Genomic DNA, 14,010 nt, shown 5'->3' with positions numbered 1-14,010 from the left:
GCAGCAGTTAGTGGATAACTAAAATAAATAAATAAATAAATAACTGCACTTGAATTCTCTGTCCTTTCTTGATGACAGCAATCACTAGGACTAAGTTGTTCCATTCTGTCTTTTACTTTAACAGATCTTCCACAAATATTGAGGAAAGCACAGTAGATTTACTCAGGGAAAAATAAAATAGGCAGTTAAAATGTAAAGTAAAATTTTAGTAAAATTAAGATCGACAATATTCCATCAGCGTAATTGACAAATGTCCATAGTTTTCTCTAGCCACAAAATTGTGTTTAACCAATAGCCATTCTTCCTGTACCACAATTTTATTTTTCTAGCTTATATTTTGATCTCCTTTTTCTCTATTTTGTTTTGTTTTTATAGACCTTAATACTGCACCTGGAAACCTTCCTTCAGCAACATCCATGTCTCCATCTACCATAGCCACTCAAAATCTTGTAATGTCTTCATCAGGAGTTGGAGGTGATGCTAGTGTCACGTTAACTCTGGCTGACACTCAGGGTATGCTTTCTGGTGGCCTTGATGCAGTTACACTTAACATCACTTCGCAGGTCAGTACAATTTCATAGCTGCTTTTGCTTTAACTTTCTCAGTGGACTATTATTGAGACTTCATATAGTCGTACTTAAGAGTTTGTTTTATTTGGTAGTAAAAACAACTTCATTTCATATTATAAGTGAATATCCTTACTGGAGGGAGTAGGCATGATAAAGGTATGTTAGTAATGTTAGTACCAGTTTGCTATTGTTTTGAATATTCTTAAATAATAAATTGTCTCCTGGGTCCTTTTCATGTAACAGGGAATCTTTTTTTAATCAAAGCACCAAACTGTATTCTGAGAAGGGAAGCCCATGGCTTTTCACATCTCTTCTGCTCTACTATCCAGCATCAGCTCCTCTTCATCTCCCATCTTCTTTTGCAACTCTTAAGATGCAAAAGATTCCAAAGTCAGATATACACAGTGCAGACCTGGAAAAAGGATTGAGGGAAGAAGAATGTGCAGTACTTTATTCTTTGTCCAATTGAGTTCAAAGAACATTGTATTTATTGTAGTAAAACCTTAACCAGAACTTTCAGGGTTCCAGAATACTTCCCAAACTGGAAGCAACATTTTAAATACACACACACACACACACACACACACACACACACACACACACACACACACACACACACACACACCTTTCGTTAGAAGAAGTTAGGATAACATGGTATAATGGAGTGAGGATATGATTTGGAGATGGAACTCCTGCATTTGAAATCTGTTATTTATTACATTTGTAATAGAACACTCTGAGGTTCATTTTCTTGGTTTGCAATAGGTTATTCTAGATCTCTGAGGTCCCTTTTAGCTCTGAATCATATAATCTTGTAAGTAGCCAGAACAAACAAAAACAAACAGTGAAGATGATAGGAAGCCTGATAAACCTGATAATGTGTTTGACTGATTCTTAGAAATAAAGGTTCTGATTGCACTATGGCATCTGTAGAAGATTACTTGTTTGTGATATGGGAGAAGTGACAGATAAAACAGAAGAATAGAGAGAAAGAGGAATATAATAAAATCGTTTATTAGTTTCAGGTGATCCACAGGCATCTTAACTTTAACAAGTCCAAAACAGAACATACCTTCTTTCCCATCCCAAAACTTGAGCCTTCTTTTTAGTATGGCCCTTTACAACCTAGTTTCATACTCATTACTTTCCTTCATATGCAACTGTTCTTTCAGACCATTATTAGTATTTAAATATTTCTTCTGTATGTATACCTGACATAGTGGATAAAATGCTGACCTTGGACCTAAGACAACTTGGCTTCAAATTTTACTTCTTGACACATACTGGCTGTGACTTTGGGCAAGTCAATTAAACCTGTCAGTTTAAATGGTAATATAAAATTGAACCTTTTTTTTTCCAATGTCTCTGAAAAGACTTTGGCAAACCCCTACTGAGCCAATCCCATCCACCTGGGTAACAGTGTTTGCCTTTTTTGAATGTTGTTGTGTTCATCCTCCATTTTCGAAGAGCATCATTGTCATCAGAGAAATGATGACATGACTTGCATTTGACTTTGTTTTGAGTGAGGGAGGGCTGTGCAGGTCACCAGCCTCACTTCTCCTCCAGGGTCATCTGGATCCAGTGACCAGAAATTCCTCAGAATGACTGCAGATGACCCAGGATGCACTGGGAGACCTCGGCCCCTTTAGGCCAAAGTCTATGCAGGTACTCACTTAGGGTGAGATAATACCTATTCATTGAATGGGCCTGTTTAAGAAGTAGCCAGGGCATGACCCCTTTAATGAGGCAAAGAAAAGAAAGACATCAGGCTGGGAGGAAAACAGCAACAGTTGCTATTGATAATCACTCTGAAGACAGGAGGATCCCACAAGAGAGCCTTTAGGCAGGGGGCAGGGCAGAGTCATTTGGAAAGAATTCAGTTTACGGATTCAAGCAGCCTTCCAGTCAAGGGACAAAAAAATGTACTGTTAACACTAATGTAGCAGGCGGAGTTCTTTAGGGAACTTGCAACCTAATGGGGTGATGCTAAAGCTTATATAGGAAAAACTTATTGCCTTACATGCCAACTGTGCTCATGGAGGGGAGAGCGGGAAGAAACATACAGTTTCTATACCTTGGGTACAGGCATCATTCACTACTAGAAACCCTGGGGATAGAGGGGATGCGTTCCTAAGTGATATTTTTTTTGTTCTGCTACATCTGTAACAAGATAGCCAGGGGAGTTGACTTCTATAGCTTGACTTCTGGATTGTATACAGTAATTGTGGAAATCAGTATATGATAGTTCTGCTGGCACAAGATAGTCCTGTTCATACAGGGGAAATTCTACAGAGGTCAGCTTGTTTTTATAACAGGTGAAGATAGTTTGCCCCACTGGGGCTCACTCAGGAGTTATTGCCAAAGACAGGGTCTTTGGGCTGGGGTGTGAGCATCCCATCAAAGTGAAATCACATAACTGTTGTAATAATTCTAATTTCGCAAAATTTCAAAAAGTAAAATACAAACATTCTTAAATGGGCAGATGCCAGATAACTATTAAAAATGGGTAGTGATGATATTCCAAGGAATCATACCTCTACAAGGAAACAAAAATAACTGAAACAAAGACCATTGGAAGAAGCGTCAGTGGCCAACTAGTCTAACTCATATCCAAGCAGAAATGTACTCTACAAGATTCCCTGGCAAGTGATCACACAGGTTCTACTTAAATACCTCCAATCGTAGGGAATCAGCAACTTCACCACACAGTCCATTTCATTTCTGGACAGCTCTAATTTTTGGAAATCTTAAATTTTAATGAGCTACAATCTGTCTCCTTGTAACTTCTCCTTATTCATTGGTCCTAAAGATGTCTTCTGGGCTTAGGCAGAATAAAATTAATCTTTCACATTATACTCCTCCCTTCAAATATAACTTTAAGGAGAACAGTCTTAAAGGATCTTCACTCAGATTACCTTCCCTTTCTTTCATCACTGGTTAGAAGAAAAAAAAAATCCTGCATAGATCTTTGTGGATAAATCTTTTGCTGTCTTTGATTGAGAAAATTAGTAAATATTGCAGAGGAAAACAACTTTATCGACACCTCTTTAACATCATAAATTGCAAGGAAACTGCTACCCTACATCAGTAAAGTGCATTTTGTTGTCTGGGAATTCCCCATGCCTAAAAAAATCACAGGTCCATTACCTATCCCTATATATTTTGTATATGTTTATAAGTAGATATTGTTGCTCTAGTAGGATGTAAGCTTCTTTAGGGCAGAGATTATTTCATTCTTTTCTTTGCATCTAGCACAGTGCCTGTCATACAGTAAGCATTTAATAAATACTTGTTGATTGATTCACAAATAAGAAATAACAAGTCTTATAGGTATGGGTATGTCTTTGTAAAGTAATCACTTGTAATATTACCACATCTCTAGAGTAATAAAATAGTACCATATGTAGTCCATATGATAATACATAAGCAACACAAGAGAGATCTAAGTATATCATAGAAGTTGTCCTATGACACAGTTTCATCTTCCCTTAGGTGAAAATCAAAGGGAAGAAATGAAAAAAAAAAATTGCTGCCACTCAAAGAGAAAATGGCTATTCCTAAATACCTTGAAAAGACCAGACATAAGATAATTGTGGTATAGTAATAAGATATTAGCTTATTTGTTCGTTCATTAATTCTATTTAACAAAATTTTTTGCATGCCTAATGTACAAGGTAACTGATATCTGAGGAATACACAGCTGAATAAATTCTCCTCTCACAGAGCACATAGTGTCAGAACTCAAAGGCCTACATTTAAAATTCTATACCAATCTTAAATATTTGAAACTACTTATAGAGCTCTTATATAAAGGAAAAAAGACTAGACAGGCAACATTTCAAATGACCAAAAAGAGGCAACCTTATATAATACAAGAAGGTATATTAACCTGTCATAAACATAAAAAAGGTGAAGGATCCGAGTATATTTTACTCATTAACTCTTAAGAATCAGAGTTGAGATTATAGACCATACAAAGACAGAAGACTCTTCAATTCTTTGAGGATCTCTGATTTCATTGTGATGAACACTTCCTTGAGTGATGTTGATCAAAACCTTCTTTTCCCTTATAAGAGCTGGAGTGGCCAAAAAAAATCCTTCATCCTACAGTCAACCTGATGGTGAGCCTCCTTAAACCTTACTGTACCAGTCATTGGACAGTAACCCATTACCTATCATTAGACTTCTATTTAAAGTCTTTCCATGCTAGTGGGACTTAGAGGAACTTAAGTTCTATAATCTTAACCTTTGAGGATACAGGGCCGCCTCCACACCACAGTAAAGTGTCAGATCAGAATTTTATTGGAAAAGGAAAGAGGCAAAACTCAACATTTAAATTTAACAAACATTTCTTAAATTCCTACTGTAGGCAGAGTCCTATACTGGATGATGTGATACAAAGTTTTGGAAAAATATAGTCCCTAATGCTTTCTGTTTAATTTGAAGTATAATATACAGACAACACAAAACCCTTCTATAAAGAACTGTCATCTCTATGAAGATGACTGTGCCATCTGCATACTTCGCACTCACCTCTCTCTTGAGCTCCAGTCTTATATCATCAGTAACATGCAGGACAACTCACCTCACACTTACTAGCTTTGTTACCATGAAAAACTGCCAGCATTCTTACTTTTCTAGTCTACGTAACACTGGTAGGGTACAAATGAGTCGCATTGGTAGAGTTTCTGTAACACGTCCGTTTGTTCTCTCCTCTCCCCCCCACCTCCCAACCCCCCGTAGTGCTGAAATTACTGCCCTGATTTCCCCTTTCCCCAGTAAATAAATGTAGAAAGTATGGAATAGAAATAAGAAAATCAGGAATCAGTGGTAGCAAGGAAGGTTGGAAGGAGGGATGTAGAGTTGGAAATATGATGAAGTTGGTTTCAAATATGTTGTGTTTTAGCTGCCAGCAGGGCAGCTATGTAGGAACCATCCAGGGGGAAAACAGAAATGTGGATTTTGAAAAAGCAAATAAGGGTTAGAAATATACATTTGGAAGCTTTCTACCTTGAGGTTATAGTTGAAACTATTGGAGTGGGTAAGTTCGCTGAGAGAGGAAAGAATATAGTGGAAAAGTCAAGCCCCAAACCTTAGAGGGATATATGCATTTAGATGGTAGAGAAAGCTAAAGGACAGAAAAGTGCCTTTGATCTGTGAAAGATTTTAGAGAATAGAAGAGTGTTATAGGATTGGAAAAGGTTAAATCTTGTTTTAAAAGAGGAAAAAGAAGATAAGATGAAGCTTGCATATTTTAAATCTGTAAGCTTGAGTTTGATTCCTGGCAAAAATGTAGACCACCTTATTAAAGGAATGATTTGTGAACACTTGAGAAGGGAAATAGTGATGGCCAAACATCAGAATTGCTTTATCAAGACTAGTTCATGCCACACTAATCTCATACTCTTTTTTTTGAAGAGATGACTAGACTAGGAAAATGGAGTAATGCTAACAATACAGTATGCTTAATTTTCAGCAGAATATTTAATAAAAGTCATTCATGCAATCCTTGTAGATAAGGTGGAGATATGTAAGTTGGATGACAGTACCTTTAGCTAAATTCAAACATAATAGTCTCTCAAACATCCTAACCACTCAGTTCCTCATCCTAACCTATTCACTTCCTATAACTTAATCCTATATCCCACCTCAGCCACACACAGAGATGGTCATACCTCACCTGGGCCCTTACTGCTCCAAGGCAATCCTGTTATATCTCCCTCATCAATTTCCTGCCCACTCACCATAGCAGCTCTTCTAGATCTTTTTCATTCCTCCTCAAACTTCCCTTAGCTTGCCCTGCCTTTATCCCTCCCCTTTTAGCTGAGAATCTTGCCTCATATTTTGCAGGGAAAATTGAGATCATATTTGCCATGATCTTCCCCTTCTCCCCTTTTCCTCACTTCACATCAGAGATGCCTTCTACCACTATTTACTTCTTCACCCATGTCTCATGTGATTAGGAGGCCTTACTTCCTACCACATCTAACCTATCTACCTCCTCAAGGAATCTCATTCCATCATATATTCTCCAAGATATTTCTTTCTCTGTCATTCCCTCTCTATGACTTATTTTCAGTCTCTCTCTGTCTTCTAACTCTTTCCCTACTGCCTACAAGCATGCCCATGTTTCCCCAGTCTTGGAAAGATCCTCACTTGATCATTTATCTCCTCTCATAGCCTATATTCTGCCCAGTGTGGCTAAACTCCTTGAAAAGTCCATCTACAACAGGTGCCTCTTATTTTCTCTCCTTTCACTTTCTTCTTAACTCTTTACAGTAATCCAGCTTCTGAATTTATCATTTCGCTGAAACTGCTCTCTCTGAAGTTACCCATGATCTCTTCAGTTGCCACATGCAAAAATGACCTTTTTTGCAGTACTCATTCTCTTTGATTTCTCTGCAGCTTTTGACATAGTTGATCACTCTCTCTCCTCCTTGATATTCTATTCTTTCTAGGTTTTCTGTCTACCATTCTGTCCTGGTTCTTTTCCTACCTAGCTAACCATTCCTCCTCAGTATCTCTTGCCGAATCCTCATTCATATTATAACCTCTAACTGTAGGGGTTCCTCAGGGTTCTATCCTAGATCTTCTTCTCCCTCTCACTACTTGGTGATCTTATCAGCTTCCATGGAGTTGATTACTATCTCTATGCTGATGATTCTCAGCTCCAGCTATTTTGCCTTAGTCTCTCTACTGATCTCTAATCTTGCATCTTCACCTGCCTTTCAGTCATCTCAAAGTGAATGTCTGGTAGACCTCTTAAGCTAAACATGTTCAAACTGGGACTCATTATCTTTTCTCCTAACCCAATCCCCTATATTCCCCAAGAAATCTGGAAATGGAGACCTGCGTAACGCCTCTAAATTCTAGTACCATCTTTCTGTTAACTACTTACTATTTGTCCTGTATATAGTTTGTGTGTGTGTGTGTGTGTGTATATATATATATATATATATACATATATATACACACACACACACACACACACATTTATATATGTTTGTTTGTCATTTCTCCCATTAGAATATAAGCTCCTTGAGGGGAGGTTTTGGATTTTTTTTTACACCTCTTTTTATATCCAAAGTGCCTGTACAGAATAGGAACTTAATAAATGTTTATTGACTGACTGGATTCAGAACTAGTTGTACACTCAGTGAGTAGTCATTAATGGGTTGTCAGCTTTCAAGTTCTCTTGGTGGTCTCTGTTGGAGTGCCCAAAATAACTGTCCTTAGCAATCTGTCATTCAAGATTTTTATGAATGGTTTAGATAAAAGCCTAAAAGTCATGATTGTCAGATTTCTAAATGAAACAAAGTCTAGAGGAGGTCAAAATTCAAAAACCTATTAAAAGACTAGAAAGTTTGACTGAATCTAATGAGAAGAAATGTTTAAAGATAAATTATATAGTTGGGATTAAAAATGAATTTCTCACGTATTTCAGGAAGAAGCATAGCTGTACAGCATTTAAAAAAAACTGCGTACTTCATACTTAGCGTACTTCAAGTTTACTAGGAATCAAACAAGCTAATGTTCTTCTAGACTGCACTGTTATCTGTCATATCTAGAACATGGAGTGTTCTAGTCCCATTTTATTCTACCTTGCTCAGACTAAAATCTGGAGAACTTTCAAGCACCACACTCTAGAAAGACAATTGATTAGCTGTAATATATCTAACTGAGGCAACCAGAATGGTTACAAGACTGGCAATCACTCAAAGATTGTACAAAAAAAGAGAAGAGCCAGGGGGAATATGAGATCAGTCTCTTAAGTATTTGAAGAGTCCTTAACTGGAACTGGGATTTATCCTTCTTGGTTTCAGAGGGTTCAGAAATGTTAAGTAACTTGTTCAAGGTCACAAGTTAAGTCTAGAATTGAATCCAGGTTCTCTGACTTCAAATCGAATGATTTACATCTTCTTTCCTCCTTAGATCCTGCTTTTGATACTACTTATATGACTTTGAACAAGTCACTTAACATCTCTTGGTCTTGGTTTCCTCATTACAAAATGAGATTGGGCTAGAAGATATATAAATGTTCTTTTAAGCCCTAAATCTGATCAGTGATTATACAAAAATGTAATTTTCTTTAGCTAAAATAGAAATTCCTTTCATTGCTTTGTGATTTATTTTTCAAGGCCTTTACTACTATGAAAGTTACTTTGCCAGCCCTACTCTCAACTGTATTATCTCTCAAGTATATGTCCTTTTCTCAAACAGCAGCCACTCTAGTTCAGTGCCTCACCACCTTCCACCTGAACTATTTCAGCAGTCTCCTTATTGGACTCTGCCTCTGCACTTCATTCTGTCTTCTGTTTATCTGCCAAAATGATTTTCCTAAAGCACAGATCTGTTTATGTCACCCCCTCCTACTTGATAAACCCCATGGACTCCCTCTTACCTCAGATATAAAGCCCTCTATGGCATTTAAAGCTCTTTATAACCTAACTTCTTCCTGCCTTCCCAGTGTTCTATATTTTATTCCCCAGCAATCAGGATAAACTGGCCTACTTGATGTTTCTCACACAGGGCATTTCATTTTTCATATCTGTGCCTTTATATTGGCTATCCTCTGTGCTTAGAGTTTTCTCCCCTTTTACCTTTTTCTTTTAGTTTCCCAAATTTTCTTCAAGATTCTGTTCAAATTTCACCTTTGAGGGCTTTCTTATTACTTCCAGCTGCTGAGACCTTCCCTTCTGAGATTACTTTCAATTGAACATGTATATATCTTGTATGTACATAGTTATTAATATGTTTTCTTCCCCTTTCGAAAGTGAGCTATCTCAACACATTATCTGGCATATAATAAGCACTTAATAAATAAATGCCTGTTGCCTTCCTTTCCAAGACCAAGTCCTTTAAAGAGGAGTAGATGATCTTTTACTTCCTCTCCACCCATTCGCTTCTCAGTCTCCTTGTAGTATATCTTTTGCTCTGAATAAAACTGCTTTCTAGAAAGCTCTTAGGAGTCCCCCATTATTAACTAATGCTGATCCTATACAGTATTATAGGATAAAATTCATCTTGACTTCCTAATGATCAAAAACAGCCAATGCCATTTTTGTTCTTGTTGTCCAAGCAGCATTTCCAGTTGCCTTGACTTATGTCTTGTACCTGGACTCTGATGACTCTGGAAGAGAGAGTGGGGGTGACAAACTTTGTGCCGCTCTACCTTACTTAAATCCAGTTCACCCAGGAGTCAAGACATTATCCTGTAATGTCATAGATCCTCTGAAAATGATGGACAAATAATAACAACATTCACTGCACCACCTAGCTATCCTGCATGTGAACTTAGAAAACTACAAATGAATGTTATTTATGTTGTATTTTTATGTATTTTATTAAACATTTCCCAACTGTATTTTACTCTAGTTTAACAGTGAGTCTGACACCTCTGCTCTAAGGTGCCTTCCAGCTTTATGTCTATGATCCCAGACAGTTCCATTGACCTAATAATCAGCATATTCAAATCCAAAATTATATTCTCCCTCCTGCCCCCCAGCCTCTCAGAATGATCTTCATACAAACCACCTTCTCTTACTGACTTTGCTATTTTTGTTAAATGGCAGTTCTACAAGTAATCCAAGTATGAAACCTTGAAATTATCTTTGACTTCTCTGTCTTTTGCCTCCTCTAGGCAGTTCCAAAGTCTTCAAGAGCACTAACTCTTAGGACTCTTGCTACAATAGATTCTTGTTTTTGTTTCTTCTGCAACAATTGTGATTCAGATTCTCATTATCCCTGCTCTGAATTGTAACAATAGCCTTTTAACTGGATTTCCCACATCTGGCCTCTTCCTGTTCCAACTCACCCTCTCTACTCTTGCCACACAATCTCCCTAAAGCACAGACAGTTATTATCATGTGACATTCCATTGTCTGTAGAATAAAATCCAACTTCTTCAGTCTTGCTTTCTACAACATGGTCCGAACTGTTACCTCTAGCTTTATCTTCCAGCACTTTCCTGCCCTATTCTTCTACTGTATGCCTTTGTATCTTGCTGCCGCCTTTGTGCTGTACCTCTCTTAAAATTCTACCTAGGCCAAACTAAAATGCAGCTTGCCAGTCAGATGTAAAGCACCGGTCCTCCCAACCTTTTGTATCATTTTATTTGTTACAGCAACTGTCTTATAGTATTTATATTTGATTTATGCTGTGCTGACACACTTGTCTTCACCTTTTCCTAATAATCATAAGCCTCATGAAGACAGGGACTGTCTCATCATTATGTTACCTACAAGCCTAACAGAACTTTGCAGAGAGTATTTGCTTAATAAATGTTGTTTGAATTGAATTTGAAGTGTAGTCTTAGGCTTTCTTAATCTTACAAAAGTTACATATATTATGAATTAAAATTACACTCAGCCTACTTCACCTACATGTCCAGGGAAGACAATTTTTATACTCTAATCTAGGCCACTCAGCTTAGAAAAGAGGAGAGGAAAGGTAGAAGATTAAACAGAATAGTAAACTTCTCTGAGTCAGCTTCTCAGGCAAAGACTTCTGTATCCATAACAGGAATTATCCGGCTGCCAAAATCCTGTGAAATCTACAAAGTCTGAAGATTAAATCACATAATGTAAATAACTGTAAACTTTAAAGTCTATTACTGTATATAACAATAGCTAGCATTTATATAGGTTTACAAAGAGCTAGATGTATGTTATCTCATTTGATCCTGACAACGGTCCTGTGGTGTAGGGTACTGTTATTGTCCCTAAAACGTGTTAAATGACTAGCCCAGAGTCACATAGAGTTGTTTGAGGCAGAATTCTATCTCAGTCTTTTCTGACTCAAAATCCAGCACTCTAATCACTTTACCACATAGTAATTGAAGTTTTTCTAGCTTCCAAAGGAAAAAAGGAATGGAGGAGAAGGGGCAAGGGAGAAAGATTTAAGCTGAAGAAGAAGGAATTGTGGTGGTGATTTGGAGGCCTCTAACATTGTCAAGTGAGTGAGATACTGAATTTGGGGCAGAGAAATTTGAGAGTACTTGATGAGAAGTTTAAGGAGTACTCAAGTTAGAAGGATTCAAGGACAAGGAGGAGAGCAAAATAAGGAGAAATCAAGGACTTGATCTGAAACAAGAGAAAGACTCGGGGAGAAGGTAAAGTTAAGACTAAGTAAGGGAGAAGAAGTTAAGTGTGTCTCTTGAGGTAATGCTAAATTTGAAATGCTAAATAACCTGTCATACTGTTTATAGGTGCTAAAGAAAAGAGTCATAACTCAGCAGTTCAAATCATCCACAAGTAGTTTCTTATAATAATTCCATAGGGGAGCTACTAGCAAGAAAAACAAAAGATTAAAATATCAAATCTAGAAAACATAAATAGCAGTTTGAGTGTGTTCTGTTTGTAGTTCTGCTACAGCCAGGTGTCTGGTTTTTTATGCTCAAATTGTACATAGGCTTATCTCTCTTCTAAAAGAGGCTCTAAAAAGGCTCAGTAAATGCCTCCCTACTTTCTAGGATACCTCAGGTGAGGAAATATACTTTAAGAATTTTTTAAAAAGCTAAAACATGTGGCTGTCACACCACTTGCAGACATCTCTTGGAGTGACTGAACAAGGCAGGCTTTCTATATGATGTCATCAGTGAGCAGCAGTTCTGAGCACACTGCAACATGCTGTCCTTGTTCAGCGAGTACTTCAGGGTTGTCTACAAGGACTGCTCCACACAGTGATGTTTTCCCAGACCAGAGTCTGGTGAAATCAAATGACTTCCAGAAGCTTCTGAAGTTCATTTACATGGGCACACTACATGTGGACAAGATCTGAAAAAGCTCTAGATTCTCCCATGGGAGATAAAACTTTTAATGAACAAGATTCCATGCAGAAAAATCCTGTACCTGAACCTATAAATGTGAAACTCTTACCCTTGGAACAGAAGACCACCAGATACTGTTGCCTGTAATCAGTCTCCGTCATCACACGTATTTTTGAAATTAACTGTAAATGGGCATTCAGAACCACAGTTTATTTTTATGCAGCAATTATATTGACTTTACTAACAATGTGGAATTTACTAAATAAATAACTCTGGTAGTGACTATTAACCTCTCTGGTAAGATGAACGTCCTCATTCACTATCATTTGAGCTGTACTCATTTTTTATTCAACTAAGTAAAGGCATCTGATCTTGCAAAAAAAAAAAATGAAGACCTTCATGTGAAAATCAAGAAGACAAAGTTTCTGAAAAGATAGAAGGGAATCCTGAGTCATGTCAAGAAACTGAATGAAAAAATTAGCTGTAATATAGGAAGAAAGACATCTGTTGAAGCACCCAGAATTTCCCAGGACTATTTTGGTTTCACATTTGTTTCTTTAGTTGATCCACTTGCATTTATTAAGTGCCTACTATGTGTCAGGCACCATGTATGCTAGGCATTGGTGATACAAAACAATATTGAAACAATCCCTGTCCTCAAAGGAGCTTACATTCTTACTAGGGGACACAACATGAACATATATGTGTCTATGTAAATATATACAAAATAAATAAAAGGTAATTTGAGGAAAGGTTTAGCAGCTCGAAGAAAGTCCAGAAAAGATCTATGGTGAAAGTGGAATTTGAACTGAGCTGTGGGGGATTCTAGAGATTCAAAGAAGTGGAATAGTAGGCAGAATGCATTCAAGGCTAGAGGAGCGGTCTGTACAAAACAGATGTAGTGGCACGTGAGAATAGTAAGAAAGCCATTTTAGATAGACTGTAGAGTGTGATGGGGAAGTGAGGCTGGAAAGGCGGGTTGGATCAAGATTGTAAAGGGCTTTACATGCCAAACAGAGAAGTATGTATTTCATCCTAGCACTATTAAGGAGCCGGAGTGTAGGGTGTGTTCAGGGAGGACCAGTACCTTTGGTGTGATGGCTGCCAAGTCTTTTTTGAGGCTCAGTTCAAATTCCATCACCCATACCATTTTACTATTATGCCTCAAAGTCCTGTGGCAACGGGCAAATGATGAAGCAGCAGGTGGCAGATATACTGTGAGCTGCAGTCACAAACCTGCACACAGGTGGCCCAAGTCATAGGGTCGTTTCTCACTGGAAGCAGCAGTGGGACTTGGCAGCCCCCTGGCTGTCTGAGCAGCCTTTTAAGGATTGCACTTCTCACCTCCTGGTGTGAGGAAGGAGGCTAGAAAAGGTGCCCTAAACATTGTCTACTTACCCAACCCTGGCCTGATTACTGCGGCAGGCGGGGAATCCCACTCTGTGGTCAAAACACAAAAATATGTACAAAATGCACCAAAAAAAAAACATTTGCAAAGATGATTCCACTCACCATTGGCACATGGAATGTGTGCACACTTATAGACAATGCAAAAATAATATCATTCTTGCCACCCCCCATCCCCTTTCTTACCACTATCAGTTCAGAAACAGAAGGCAAATGCTTAATATTGAAGGCCGTTTTCAAACTTTATTCCTTGGTTGGCCATGGTCA

The 14,010-nt window shown here is 37.8% G+C and overlaps 1 protein-coding gene across 7 annotated transcripts in view; it reads left to right on the top strand.

Annotated features, from left to right (window-relative positions):
• ZNF236 (zinc finger protein 236) overlaps positions 1-14,010 on the top strand; it is a 218,006-nt gene that overhangs the window by 176,800 nt on the left and 27,196 nt on the right. For all 7 annotated transcript variants that reach the window (XR_011965983.1, XM_072604065.1, XM_072604062.1 and 4 more), the window contains one exon: positions 376-563. Coding sequence is in view for 6 of the 7 variants with exons in the window: in XM_072604065.1 (XP_072460166.1) it covers positions 376-563 (188 nt within the window). In the remaining variant the exon portion in view is untranslated. The remainder of the gene's footprint in view (positions 1-375; positions 564-14,010) is intronic.

The sequence above is a fragment of the Notamacropus eugenii genome, chromosome 4, assembly GCF_028372415.1.
Source record: "Notamacropus eugenii isolate mMacEug1 chromosome 4, mMacEug1.pri_v2, whole genome shotgun sequence".
In the NCBI taxonomy this organism is placed as follows: domain Eukaryota; kingdom Metazoa; phylum Chordata; class Mammalia; order Diprotodontia; family Macropodidae; genus Notamacropus; species Notamacropus eugenii.
Note: the sequence above shows the minus strand (reverse complement) of the source record. Positions and strands in the feature narration are given on the sequence as shown.